At 37.1% G+C, this 14009-nt stretch overlaps 3 protein-coding genes across 5 annotated transcripts; 2 read left to right on the top strand and 1 right to left on the bottom strand.

Moving 5' to 3' along the window:
• The first annotated feature begins 361 nt into the window (after positions 1-361).
• ormdl1 (ORMDL sphingolipid biosynthesis regulator 1) lies at positions 362-7319 on the top strand. Of its 3 annotated transcripts, none has more exons than XM_084420473.1 (4): positions 362-455; positions 2167-2349; positions 5041-5192; positions 6037-7319. In XM_084420473.1, exons 2-4 carry the CDS (start codon positions 2176-2178, stop codon positions 6170-6172), a joined length of 462 nt encoding a protein of 153 aa, XP_084276599.1. In that variant the 5' UTR covers positions 362-455; positions 2167-2175; the 3' UTR covers positions 6173-7319. The 3 variants fall into 3 exon arrangements, with proteins under 3 accessions (XP_084276599.1, XP_084276600.1, XP_084276598.1); XM_084420474.1 differs by having other exon boundaries at positions 370-450; XM_084420472.1 differs by lacking the exon at positions 362-455 and adding an exon at positions 521-1476.
• A 397-nt stretch (positions 7320-7716) lies between these two features.
• adat3 (adenosine deaminase tRNA specific 3) lies at positions 7717-9339 on the bottom strand. Its single transcript, XM_084422066.1, has 2 exons — positions 9193-9339; positions 7717-8923 (listed from the first exon to the last, which is right to left on the bottom strand). The coding sequence occupies exon 2, from the start codon at positions 8892-8894 to the stop codon at positions 7890-7892; it is 1005 nt and encodes a 334-aa protein (XP_084278192.1). The 5' UTR covers positions 8895-8923; positions 9193-9339; the 3' UTR covers positions 7717-7889.
• A 202-nt stretch (positions 9340-9541) lies between these two features.
• osgepl1 (O-sialoglycoprotein endopeptidase-like 1) lies at positions 9542-13959 on the top strand. The gene is made up of 7 exons (XM_084422409.1): positions 9542-9910; positions 10716-11103; positions 11186-11390; positions 12177-12325; positions 12915-13045; positions 13135-13206; positions 13825-13959. The coding sequence occupies exons 1-7, from the start codon at positions 9714-9716 to the stop codon at positions 13907-13909; spliced, it is 1227 nt and encodes a 408-aa protein (XP_084278535.1). The 5' UTR covers positions 9542-9713; the 3' UTR covers positions 13910-13959.
• The last annotated feature ends 50 nt before the right edge of the window (positions 13960-14009 follow it).

Genomic DNA, 14009 nt, shown 5'->3' with positions numbered 1-14009 from the left:
CGTTGAAATAAGCAATTACAGTAAGAAATTGTGGCGAGAAAAACAGCAGTTTTTATTTTAAACAGCAGTTTAATGCACAGAAAGACAACGGTGGATTATGGTTCCTATCTTTAAAAAGCATTTATGTCTAGTATTAGCCTTGATACGTAGATTAAATTATTTGGAAATGGTCGAATAAAAATCCCACAAATTTAAACAACTGACTCACTAATAGTAAACCAAATTTGTATTCAATAATCATAAAAAATTTGGATTTGAGATTCTTTCCGTAAATAGAATTGTAAACATCACGCCTTTAGTGGGCGTGGGGCGTCAATCTCGCGAGATTTGCTGTCCTAATCCCGTTAGCGGCGATAGCCTGAGTGTGCTAGTGGTGTGTGTGCGGTGAGTCAGCCCACAGTGCGCGCAGCGGAGGCCGGCAGCGCTCCAGCCTGCTTCACCCGAACGCACGTAAGGTACCGTTACTCATCTCTTATGAAACCAAGTCATTCGAGTCGCTACTTTGAAACCAAATATGCGAAAATCCGGCGATAATGGGGCGATTGAATAGCTTTAATTGATGTTTGCGGTGTTTAATTGAAGTAGAGTTAAACAAAAGCAACTGGTGTTTGTTATGAAAGCAGTTTATGCTAAATAAAGAGCATTGCTCATGCGCAAAACAAAACAACTTGCTATCATAGTACAGGCAGCATGATAAGCGTATTTAAAGAGTGTTATTTAAGTGGTTAAAGGAGAGAAGACAGTGAGCTGTGCAGGGAGAAGACAGTGTTTTGTCATTTAGCTGTGCTGCTAACTCAATCTGTGTCATGGACTTGTTTACTGCAGCTGCTTTTGGGAAAGCCAACATTAATCTATGTCTAATATTTAATAATTTTTAAATAAATGCAAGTTGTCTATATTGTTTGCATGAAGCTGAGCAATGTCTAGTCAATTCACTTCCTCTCAACTATGTTGTTGTCTTAAGGGATATTAACATACACATTCTTACACAATCAAAGACTTATTCATATTTAGGGAAGGATCATTTGAGTGGTTATTGACAGATGTGTGCATGATTAAGAGTAGCTGGACTTCAGCCTTTGCTCTCAGTCTGATTTGCTTTGATGATAATACTAATAATGGGATAAAAAGAAATGTTGGCATTTTGTTGTGGATCTTTTCTTTAATTGAAACATATATACACAAAGCAACAGACTTGCTAAGTGGAAACCAGTATGAGTGAATGAAATGATTTTAGTGAGAAATCTTGAGATAAGCGAATCAACAAAATGAATATTAGGCAACATTGAACTTTGACTTGCGAACAGCTGCCTAAACTGTTTACTGTGACGGATAAACCAAACATGCCATGAAATGTCACTTCTACCTTCTTTGCTCTTTCAGAGAAGAACTGAACTGTTGCGAATTATTTGAACAAGCGTAGAAAGCATGAACAGTAATGCATTAGGGCAAAGTACTATGAAGAATCACCCCATTGTAAGTATGTGGACATGCTTTGTTGGCATATAGACGAGACCTCATGCTGACTGTAAGACAGCTTCTTCTCTTAACTAGTACTTTTCAAACCATAAAATAACAATTGCGGACCTTAACGACACCCCAGATCTGGAGAAAACTAGCAGTTGCTTCAAAACGATCACCCAGATTGTAGTAGTGCATTAATGATCATTCATTTGAATAGTTTATGTTTTGTAACTTGAATTGACAGTTTTAGATCTTATTTCATTCTGATTAGACTCCTGAACAAATAACTAGACTTCTACTAGTCAGATTCTGACTGAACATTTACAAACACTGACGTATAACGGTTAGTCAAGTCAAGTCACCTTCATTTATATAATGCTTTTAACAATATGGACTGTTTAGTTATGTTGAAGTGTTACAACAGAAACACTTAATCGCAACACACTTCATCAATACAGTCAGTTAATTCATTGATCAGCTGAATAATTTAATGGGTTTTTTTTTAGTTTTAATAATTGAAAAGAAATCTGTAAATAAAATAATTTTGGAAAATTATTGCTAATTTTATTTCTTTAATATTTCTTTTTACATTTCTTATACAGCTTTTTATACTATCCAGAATTATTGTATTATGTGACTTGCAATTTCCCTTTTGACATGTTGCACTGGTGTCGTGTGTTTTTCTTTTTGGCCTATTGACAGAAAAACAAGATGAACGTCGGCGTGGCCCACAGTGAAGTGAACCCAAACACCCGCGTGATGAACAGTCGGGGGATATGGCTGACATATGCGCTCGGCGTAGGAATGCTTCACATTGTACTGTTGAGCATTCCCTTCTTCAGTGTTCCTGTTGTGTGGACCCTCACAAATGTTATTCACAATTTTGTAAGTGTTCTCTGTTGAATAATCCTTTGTTATATCCCGTTGTGTTCGCTTGTCTATGGGGTTGTCATTTTCTCAGCAGTGCCCTGCGGCCAGTTGGACTCTCGACAATTGATGCTTCCTTAGTAGTCTGTGTGGCATTGTTATGCAAGGACTCGCTTGCACAAAGATTCAAGGTCAACAGCATGACATCACTGACCAAGTTTAAGCTCTCTGGCACATCATGATGTATAAAAAAACCTGTACCACAATTAAAGAGAGAAGCTATTCATAGGGATACTGTAATGTTTCTGTTGTCCTGGATCGGTAGACACATTTAGTAAGTATGCTTCTTAAGGACGGGACGGTTTTTGATTGCCGGTCGGCTTAGTTTTTTCGGTGTGTTCCGCATCGTTTACTCTAGTCGGATGCCATCAGGTTTTTTGTGGGGCCGATTCAGCCGTGTCAGTGAGAGAGAGAGAGAACTCTGATTGGCTGTTCAGAGTCAGTACATGAGAATAATACCAAAAGTGATGAAAGCGAGCAAAGAAGTCAAGACGGTACAGACAGAAGGCTGTTATAATTTTATGTCATCTTACCTGAGCATTCGAATGCACTAATATTTTCATGATAACATGAGCCGACTGGAATGAAGAAACTGATCTGTTTGATTGATATTCAAAATGCTAAGCAAATGCTGCTTAGCATTAGAGGTTTGTATATCTGCAGTCTTAGTCAAGACAGACTAAAGGTTTGTATATCTGCAGTCTTACATTTACATTTAGTCATTTAGCAGACGCTTTTATCCAAAGCGACTTACAAATTAGGACTAAATTAAGCGAGTCATCATGAAGAGGCAAAAAACAACAACAACGCAAGAAGTGCTCAAAATACGAAGTTCAGGCATTATTCAGAGTAGCATAAGCACGATAAGTGAGGTTTTAAAGGGGAAAGGTTTTTATTTATTTATTTATTTTTTTTTTTTATGAAGTTAGGTGCTCACGGAAGAGATGGGTTTTCAGCTGTTTTTTGAATGTTGTCAGGGATTCTGCATTCCGGATGAGGGTGGGGAGAGCGTTCCACCAGCATGGAACTGTGAATGAGAATGTTCTGGAAAGTGATTTTGTGGCTTTCTGTGATGGAACCACGAGACGTCGTTCGTTGATCGATCGTAGGTGTCTGGTAGGGATGTAGGCTCGTAGGAGTGAGTGAAAGTAGGAGGGAGCTGAGCCTGTGATAGATCTGTAAGCAAGCGTCAATGCCTTGAACTTGATGCGAGCAGCGAGAGGTAGCCAGTGCAGAGAGATTAACAGAGGAGTGACGTGGGCCCTCTTGGGCTCGTTGAAGACAAGACGAGCTGCAGCATTCTGGATCATCTGAAGAGGTTTGGTTGCACATGCTGGAAGTCCGGCCAGAAGAGCATTGCAGTAGTCAAGCCTAGAAATGACCAGGGCCTGGACGAGGAGTTGTGTTGCGTGCTCAGTTAGGAAAGGCCTGATCTTCCTGATGTTGTGCAGCGCAAACCTGCATGATCGAGCTGTCTTTGAAATGTGATCTGTGAAGGTCAGCTGGTCATCAAACGTTACTCCCAGATTTCTGACCGACCTTGATGGGGGGGTTGATGATGAATCAAGCTGGATGGTGAAGTCGTGCTGTAGAGATGGATTGGCAGGGAGGACGAGCAGCTCAGTCTTTGCCAGGTTGAGCTGCAGGTGATGTTCCTTCATCCATGTGGAGATGTCTGCCAGACAGCTCGAGACCCGTGCAGCTACTGTGGGATCGTCTGGTTGAAATGAGAACCTTAGTTTTGATTTCCCTTTTTCAATGACGAAAATAGACTATTGAAACCTGCTGATATGGACAGATATTTACTTGCAGGCACAGAACGCACGTGCTAGCTGACAGTCGCCTTTAGTCCTTTTGGTGTGTTCAAGCGCAGCTTTTCGGTCGAGACTCAGCTGACGAGAGGCGACAACACAGTCAGCTTTCGTCGCCGCTAGCTCTTTGACATCGGCTTGGTGTGTCCCGGGTTTAAAGGAGGGAGGGATGATCTAAAGTCTTTATTCCAAGTCTTCTGAAGCCGATAGTTTCCACACAGACCCCCAATTTAGTTCATAGTTATTTGATAATTTTCCCATCAAAACTCTCAAATCTCATTTGCAAAGATATGTTTTGAGACTTGCTAAAGTCAGGGTAATTATAGCTAACTAAAACCATTTAAAAAATTGTTACTTATTACAATAAAATGAACATGAACTGACATTAAATTCCAGCTAAAACTGGGGGAAAAAAATATTTATAGACATAAAAATAAAAACTAATTCAAACTATTAATAAAAACTACAATAGTGTCTCAATGATACTAAAATAAAACTGGCTAAAGTACTTTATGTTCTTGTCTAGTCAAAATGTTGAGTAGAATGGGATACTTTTTCAACCAAAAAGTATTTTTTACTCACCCACCTGTATTACTATGTTTCTTCTGTGAAATCCCCCAAAAAAGATCTTTTGAAAAAATGTCTCAGTGTTTTTTGTCCATACAGTGAAAGTCAATGAAGTGCTTTTTTGGACCTCTTTGATTTTTATTGTATGGGCAAAAACAGAAGAAACACTCTTCATCTATCTCTTTGAGCTTAATATTAAGAGGTCCAATTGTTATAAACTTTGAGAATGTCTAATCCATGTCATTTGGATCATCTTTCTGTCTTCCCGCAGGGTATGTACGTGTTTATGCATGCAGTGAAAGGCACACCGTTTGAAACTCCAGACCAGGGCAAGGCAAGACTTCTCACACACTGGGAACAGCTGGACTACGGCGTGCAGTTCACATCATCTAGAAAATTCTTTACAATCTCACCAATCATTTTGTAAGTTTTTGTACTTTTATGCAACATTTTGAACTAAATATCCCCTTAGGAAGCTCAGGATATTTAGGATATTACTTTTCACGTAGTGTGTATTAATGCTGTTTGTGAATGTAAACGGTCTGCAAAATTGCACGACAAATGAAGTTATATAAAGAAAGACCTGATTCTGAACTGCCTGAAACGAGTCATACATAGGTTTGTAACAAATTTGCATAAAGCCAGCCTATGGTCTTTTTCCTATGGTCAATCTTTTTTTTTTTTTTTTTTCTGCAAATCAGCGCACAGACAATTTGGATCGCAATCTTCTTGCAGGCTATCATTTTTAATAAAAATTTCAGTTTCTAATCTTGCGTTATTTCCTTATCACTTCTCGCGTGCGTTTGGTTGTGAAAAGTCGTCTGCGAATCTTTCTTTTGTTAAGTCATGCAGTGTGAAACCCCCTGTCGCCAGTGACCCGACTACTTTGAAAATCGTGCAGTGTGAACTCGGCATTAGGAAGCCTCCGGAGTTGAAATTCTGATATGGTAATTGCCGTTTCCTTTCTGATGAGCGATAAACCAATCACAACAGACTGAGCCATCTGACCAATCAGAGCAGAGTAGGAAAGGAGGGGTTCAGAGAGACCGAATCCTTTATCGAACCGTTTCAGACACTGTAAGGAGAGGTCATACTGTAATGTATATTATGAGAGAATTAAAGTGTTTTTGACCTTGGATGCATGTAAACCTATTGTAGGAGACCCCGAAAACAAAATAACGAACCTTTAAAATGGCAATAATAGCAGCACTTTAAGAGCCTTTACCGATTTTGAAATATAACACTTGTTTGTCTTTTCTATTCGCAGATATTTTCTCGCCAGCTTTTACACAAAATACGACACAGCACATTTTGTGATAAACACAGCTTCGCTTTTGAGTGTTCTCATCCCAAAACTGCCACAACTCCACGGAGTCAGGATCTTTGGAATAAACAAGTATTAAAGCCCAGTGTTCAGAGGGCACAGACCAACTCGGAGCTGTTGCCCGATACGGGAGAGGAGATAACCCTTTGTACTTTGTACCGCAGTTGTGTACACTTAGCAGTTTTGTACAGTCTGTGTAATTGTGAGCCTCTTTGTTTGATATATCTTGAGAAATTGTTGTAGGGGATATGTTAGGAGGAGGACAATTCCACAAGCATTAATAACTTAAGATATTTAATGTGTTTTTGTTAGTTGTTTTGTGATCCTTGTGGATCTGGGCTGGCCCAGGTTTCATGGTTAAAGATTTTTTTTTTCTTTGTTAATTAGTTTTTGTTTGTTCAAATGTGCTCACAACACTGATACACTAAGATAGATTAATGCTTTTAGCGTCACTTCACATTTCTAAGTACATTCTTAAATAATGCCATGTGTTTTTAAAATCATTTGAAAGCCATGAAACCTTTCTGCTACTTCTTGAGTTTTGTTGATGTTATCATTGCTTCGGAGACAAACCAAAACTCAGTTTGCATGATTTCCTGAAAAATATTTATTCAGTCACAATATTATGTATAGTTTTGTTTGGTTAATGTTGTAGGGTTTATAGGTGACAATGAAAAAATATTAACAAAACTTTAGAGTTTAGGCTTTTAAGTACTTTTCACGTTCATTTAGGTCAACATGAAACTAAAGATAGAACTTGTTTACTTTCTTAATACACGTTTCTGGACTCATTTTGCACAGTTTATCAGTGCGCATTATTTCTTTGTAATGTTTTAACCGCTTCATCCGGCCCAACACCTACGTTGTTTTATCTTCTGTTCGAGTCAGAAATACATTGCATTACAAAAAGTTTTATGTTGACTCTTAACTCCATTTCAGTATGTGATTGTAAAACTCTGGATCATTACCAAGCTTCAGCAAACCGTCATGTTTCTTTGCTCTCTTCTGTGTCACGGTTATTGAAGTTGATAAACTGTAACATAGACCCATTAAACTATTTGAATCCTTCCATTTTCTTGTCTTTTGACATTGCATTTTACATTTACATTAATTATCTGAAGGCTCAACTGTGCCAATTGTTTTGTCCTTTTGTTTTGAGAAAAGGTATGAACCATAGTGTGTGTGTTGTATTACATGCTGCAAACAAATAAAAGTATTAGAAACCCTGTTGTTCACTTTTACTAAAAATGATAGGATACACACTACTGTTCAAATGTTTGAGGTCGGTAATATTTGTTTTTAGGTAATAGATGTTTTTGTATGTTCACTTATGCTGCATTTATTTGATCAAAATATTGTGAGATATTACTACAATTTAAAATAGGCCTAACTGTTTTATAGGTTAATGCATTTTAAAATGTATTTTATTCATGCTTTCAGCAGGCATTAATCTTCAGTGTCACATGATCCTTCAGAAATCATTCTAATATGCTAATATTTACTGCTCAAGAAACTATTATCAGTGTTGAAAACTTGTGCTGCTTAATATTTTATTTTGAATTTAATATTTTTTTAACTTTTAAACATTAATATGTGTGTGTGTGCATATATATATATAGAGAGAGAGAGAGTATACAAATTTACTATAAAAATATTTAAATGTAGACAACGATCCAATTTTATTTCCATAATTTTTATTATGGTCCTATTTAGAAAAAATATTTGGCTAGAGTTACAAAACAAAATTAAAATGACAATTTTAAATATTGTCTATTAAGAACAACTTCTAAAAAATATTACTTTTTGTGTAAAGCCTCACATGCATTCAGCATCACCGCTTTAAACACTTCAAAGTGATGATTTAAATCTTTTTGGCAATGAATTTTATACTTGGTTCCCAAGGCACCATCTGCAGAGGGTGCGCCATAAAACACTCTGTTGATTCTTGAGTGGACCAGAGCCATTGCGCACATCACACAGGGCTCTCGTGTGACGTAAAGGTCATATCCAGTGCAGATGTAAGGCTGACCAGTTTCTTTCGAATTGCAGCCATTCCTAAAGAACTCGGAGCTGCTAAATTGACAGGCCGGATATTTCTCGTAATTGTAGGCGCCTCCTCCTTGCCCACAGGCCACAAGATCAATACAGACCATGACGGCGTGATGGAGCGGCTGGGCGCCACGCTTACAGTCATGACCCACTGCAACAATCTGCTCAGATTCTGGGTCAACAATCACAGCGCCCACCGCATCCATTCCCATTTCCCGGCCTGATTTTGCAGCCTGGACTGCTGCCGTCATGTAGCCTTGCATTTTAGCTTTCTGATCGGCAGTGAACAACTGGCCCCTCAGAGCAGACGTCACTTGCTTGTCCTCATGAAATGACGTAGGCCAGTGTTTACTAGCTTTTTCAAACTGTGGTCTGGTCAGTGGAGGACTGGCAGGTATTTCAACAAGGAAAGGTTCACCTAAACCACTGGAGTCAAAAGACTGTGAGCGAAGCAGATCAGCAGGCAGAACTCCTTTGGCCACATCCCTGGCCAAGCACACAATGACCTCTAAAGGATGAGGGCTGCTTTTGTCTTTGCAAGCCCTCACTCTTTTTATGTGCTGCAGACCGGGTAGAGGGTAGATCAAGGAAAGCTCTTTGACCAGGCGAGTTGTTTCTCTTTTCTCGATGATGGGTGCAGCGTAGGCCGGCAATAATTCAGTGTCCCGGGACTTCTCATCCGAGAGAACAGGAAGAACATCCCAAGTGTCACATTTGTCCATTTCTTTCCTCCGTTTGGCTTGTGGTTCCATCTTGTTCTAATCATTTAATGGATAGCATTCTGTAGAAGCAGAATGTGACAGTAAAAGGTCAAGGTCAAGTGCGAGACTCACGATTATATATCCTCATATATAAAAAAAAAAACAGAAAACTATTTTAATATATATATATATATATATAATAAATTTTAATAATTTATTACATGTATATGTTACCCTATATATATATATATATACTGTCTCCGAAAATTGACATTTGCCCAACTACCCAAAAACACAAAAATTTATGAATTTGAATTCAGACATACACTTGGGCCAGGAAGAACATTACCTTATTTGAAGGAAGCAATGGACGTTAAATATCAAATAATAGTTGAAAATAGTCAAACAAACTATTTCATGTCAGCCAAAGTGTGAAGAATTCATCTCATTCAGTGTAAAACATCCTTCCCATGTGAGTGTTCATCCCTCCTGTATTATTAGCCCACTGGAAACAAGCGCTCTATAATGGTTCCTGTGTGTTGCTCTTTATTTTGAACTTATGCTAATTATAATATCGTTGCTAAATTACTCATATTTATTTATTTTTATATAAACCATATACATCTTTTTTTTCTATGCTGAATTTATAATTTACAGCTTAAGGAAAAACTAACGGAACCCAACTTCGCGTGTTGTGAGTGGGACATATTTATATGTAACGTCTCGTTTCATACAGGGTCATGGATGGATTTTTATAAGTTAAGAATTGTTTTTGAGTTACTTGAATTGTTGAAACGTATGTGGTCTTTCAGATTGTTGTCCAGTTAAAGCGACCAGTGTTGACGACAGTGAATTGTCAGTGTTATCAGAATGTTTCCGTGTGTTTTGAATGGACCTGTTCGTTGCTGGATGAAGCACAGCACATCTATAAGAGCCTTCACTGCAGTGCGCCCTAGATTAGTTTTGGGGATTGAGACGAGCTGCGATGAGACAGGGGCGGCTGTGCTAGACGACACTGGAATCATTCTGGGGGAATCTCTGCATTCTCAGAAACAGACACACCTGGAGTAAGTATTGCCACTAACTTCATTCATAAAATAACCAATCTCGATAAGTTGAGACCGACATAGACTAACACTTGACTTATCACGTTTTCAATATCTTAAAGGAGCAGTTCAATCTAAAAGGACATTCTGTAGTTATTCATTCACCATTACAATGTTCCTAAGCTTCAAAAAGTACAAAAACATCATACAAGTGGTCCATATGACTTACTACAAGCAGTGTTATTTTTGTATTATTTATATACTACTGCAGGATATATAATTTTTTGGGGAATTGGCTTTTATTTTTATATTTACAGTTTACATTTAAATTTTAGTTCAAGCTTTAGTAATTTTGTTAAATGTTTTTGTCATTTTTATTAGTTTTGGTTGTTTTTATATATTTTATTAAGATGTAATTTATTCTTATTTCAATTTGAGTGTTTTAGTCATTTTAGTAGTTAAACATTTTATTTCACTTTAAGTTTAGTTTTTTCGTGATTCACTGAAAATAACAGCTTGAACATTCGTCTATGAATAACTTGTTGAATACTGGTATAAATATATATATATATGTGTGTGTGTGTGTGTGTGTGTGTAAACCAAAATGTCAATTTACTTTTGCTTTTATAAAAGTTTTTTCATAAATGTCAGGTCATTTTCAGGTTAGGTTAGTTCAGTATGTGCTAAAAAGCTAAAGAGGGATTGAAATATACCTAAAATACACAATTTGCTTTATATTTTTAAACATTAAAAAAATTAAACGGTATAAACATGATGTAATTCCTGCTGTATTGTTGTGTCCTCTATTTGATTTGTTCTCTTACAGTTCGGGTGGAATTATCCCACCTGTGGCCCAACGCCTACACAGAGAAAACATCTGTAGAGTTGTCCAGGAGGCTTTAGACAGAAGTGGCATTGAACCCAATGAACTCACAGCTGTGGCCACAACTGTAAAGCCTGGTCTCTCCCTCAGCCTCGGGATCGGCTTGGATTTCAGTCTGAAGTTTGTGAGACTACATGAGAAGCCGTTCATCCCTATACACCATATGGAGGCCCATGCCCTTACTGTAAGAATGCTGCACCCCGTAGACTTCCCTTTTCTCGTGCTCCTTGTCTCTGGGGGTCATACTCTTCTTGCACTGGCCAAAGGAATCGATGAGTTTCTTCTTCTGGGGCAAACATTGGATGTAGCAGCTGGTGACTCTTTAGATAAGGTATCAGGATTTCACTTAATATTCAAATACAAGAAAAACTGTATGTTTGTAATCAACTATTTATCTTTCCTTTCAATGATAGATTGCTAGAAGACTTTCTCTTAGGAATCATCCAGAGTGTTCGACTTTGAGTGGTGGACAAGCCATAGAGCTTCTGGCAAAAGAGGGGGATCGGCGTGCATTCCACTTCAAGACGCCAATGGGGCAGATCTACGACTGCAACTTCTCTTTTGCTGGTTTGCAAAACCAGGTGACAATGGAAATTAAGAAAAAAGAGAAAGAAGAAGGTACTTTATCTGTTCATTTTAAACAATAGAACAGGTTATTTTCCGAAACCTAGTGAGCTGCCGACTGCTTACATAGACAGCAGAAACAGCAGCTTATAAGTGACCCTATATAGGCAGCAACTCCGCATCTCTCTCTCTCTCTCTCTCTCTCTCTCTATATATAATATATATATATATATATATATATGAAGAGTTCAGATGCAAAAACCTCTAAGTGCCATCTGAAATTTTCTTCTAGAATGATCATTTTTATGAAGCTCGTTTATTTAAGTTCAGTTATTTCACTTAAATGGCAATTAATAGGTAATTGTCATTTAAGTGAAATTACTGAACTTAAATATATATATATATTCATATATATTCACATCTTCATATATATATATATAGCACACACAAATATTGGGCAGATGTAATGCATTTTAATTAGATGTAAACTATTTTATTGGGGGGTGGGGTTCTGTATAAATGAATTCTATGTATATTTACAATCCAAATGTCTCTTGCTCTATCCGCCAGCTTGTCACAGTGCATTATGGGATTGCCTTCTTAATCATCCACTGGAATTTGGACTGATTAGACAATATCAACAATGTGGAACCTCGCTTGCATCTGTAGTATGATGCTGTGCTGTAGTATGACCTATGATGCTTAAAATACTGCCTAGGTAGGCAGCTCACTAGGTTTTTATTTGATTGGAGATGCAATACAATTATTACAATTTCTAGAACTCAGTATTGATAATAATCAGTATTATATTAACTGTAAGACAGTGTTGTGTTTCCTCAGGTGTTGAAACAGGACAGTTATTATCGTGTGTTAAAGACATCGCCGCTGCTTCGCAACACACCGTTGCATCTCATATAGCCAAACGAACACATCGTGCCATTTTGTTCTGTAAATCCAAAGGTCTTCTACCACAGCACAATCCAACTCTGGTAAGTTCCCAGCACCTCAGGACTCAGATGTGGCATTTCATATTGAAGAGGCCATATTATGCCCTTTTACAGTCTTGTTTTTGTTTTGGGGTTCTACTAGAATAGGTATTCATGCTTATATGTTCAAAAAACACATTATTCTTCATATACCTTACATTTACATTTCTTCCCAGTCTGTCAGTAATACTCTGTTTAGTTCCGGTCTCAATGAAGTCCCTTCCTACGGAAAGTACAGTGTGCTCTGATTGGACGGCTGGACCAGTGTGTTGTGATTAGTTAACTGCTTCAAGCGTGTTTAAGAAATGTCACGCCCCTTACCATAGCAGCAAGTTTCAACACATTACTAATGCAATTAAATTAGGCCTCACTCTTTTTGCATATTCATAGAGAACAACTCCTTTTGGAGTTACATTGAAAATGTAAAAAAGCATAATATGTCCTGTTTGAAATTTACTCTAGCTTCGCTTGACCATTTTATAATTTTTTAAAAACTTCAACCAATAAATACCTGTGGAGAATTGACATTTGGTAAAAAATTCCACTCTATCCCAACCAAAATTTCATCTCTTCGTCTTGTGCACCTCTATAGGTTGTTTCAGGAGGAGTAGCAAGTAATGAATACATCAGACAGACTCTGAAAATCGTCACAGATGCCACTGGGTTGCATCTACTCTGCCCTCCGTCAAAGCTTTGTACTGATAATGGAGTCATGATTGCATGGTAAGGTGATAACATTGGTGCACATCGTCTTACAGCCTCGATTACATGCATAAGACACTCTGACTTTTGTTCCACACTATTGTTCTTAGGAATGGCATAGAGAGACTGAAGCAAGGAAAGGGGATCATGTCCCATACCGAAGAGGTCAAATATGAACCCAAGTAAGTTAAAATTACATTTGCTTTGTTAGTTACTAAATATGACCTATTTATGTTTTCAATGCATGTTTCTGGGCTTACTGTGCATGATTTAACAGTTCATGTCATTTCCAAGTAAAAAAATTAAAAATAAATAATCTTTCAACTTTAATCAAAATGTAATAACTTGCTCCGCCTATTTTTTAACCACCTGGGTCCATTCTATAATGTAATGCCCACTTGGATAAAATCTCACTTTATATTATTTCCCATTAAATATCATTATTAAATTACAGAAATAAAACTTCATTTTGTTTACTTTAAAAGTTTTGCACAAACTGCTTGTTGTTGTTTTTTTTGTGTCATTTTAGCCATACTATATACTAAGAATTTCTAAAATTGATTTAAAAGACTAATACATATAAAAAGATTCATTTAAACTTTCACTCAAATTAATCTCTTGATATTGTGCATTTGAAATGAAATACAGATGTAAAAAACAAAACATTAAATGTATATGTGCATATATATATATATATATATATATATATATATATATGTGATATTTCCAGTCTTAAACTTTTGGACCCTATTGTATATGATAGTGTCTGTGCTGACAATAATTTATTTAATTTTTTTCAGGGCACCACTTGGATTAGACATCACATCAGAAGTTAAAGATGCTGCAATCAAAGTTCCACCATTAAAACTCAGGATAAACTCTTGACATTGTGTTGTAAGGGAATTTGCATCTTATTAATAAATTACCGTTTATTTAAAGAAACAAATGTGTCTGTTTTGCATATGCTTTTTGTTCAAAGCTTTTG

The sequence above is a fragment of the Rutilus rutilus genome, assembly GCF_951802725.1.
Source record: "Rutilus rutilus genome assembly, chromosome: 10".
NCBI lineage: Eukaryota > Metazoa > Chordata > Actinopteri > Cypriniformes > Leuciscidae > Rutilus > Rutilus rutilus.
Note: the sequence above shows the minus strand (reverse complement) of the source record. Positions and strands in the feature narration are given on the sequence as shown.

Coding starts and splice junctions, on each gene's coding strand:
- osgepl1 (XM_084422409.1), top strand. CDS start 9,714: ATGTTTCCGTGTGTTTTGAATGGACCTGTTCGTTGCTGGATGAAGCAC. Junction 13,046..13,134: donor AATGGAGTCATGATTGCATG/GTAAGGTGATAA, acceptor TATTGTTCTTAG/GAATGGCATAGAGAGACTGA. Junction 13,207..13,824: donor GAGGTCAAATATGAACCCAA/GTAAGTTAAAAT, acceptor AATTTTTTTCAG/GGCACCACTTGGATTAGACA.
- adat3 (XM_084422066.1), bottom strand. CDS start 8,894: ATGGAACCACAAGCCAAACGGAGGAAAGAAATGGACAAATGTGACACT.
- ormdl1 (XM_084420472.1), top strand. CDS start 1,429: ATGAACAGTAATGCATTAGGGCAAAGTACTATGAAGAATCACCCCATT. Junction 1,477..2,166: donor CTATGAAGAATCACCCCATT/GTAAGTATGTGG, acceptor GCCTATTGACAG/AAAAACAAGATGAACGTCGG. Junction 2,350..5,040: donor CAAATGTTATTCACAATTTT/GTAAGTGTTCTC, acceptor GTCTTCCCGCAG/GGTATGTACGTGTTTATGCA.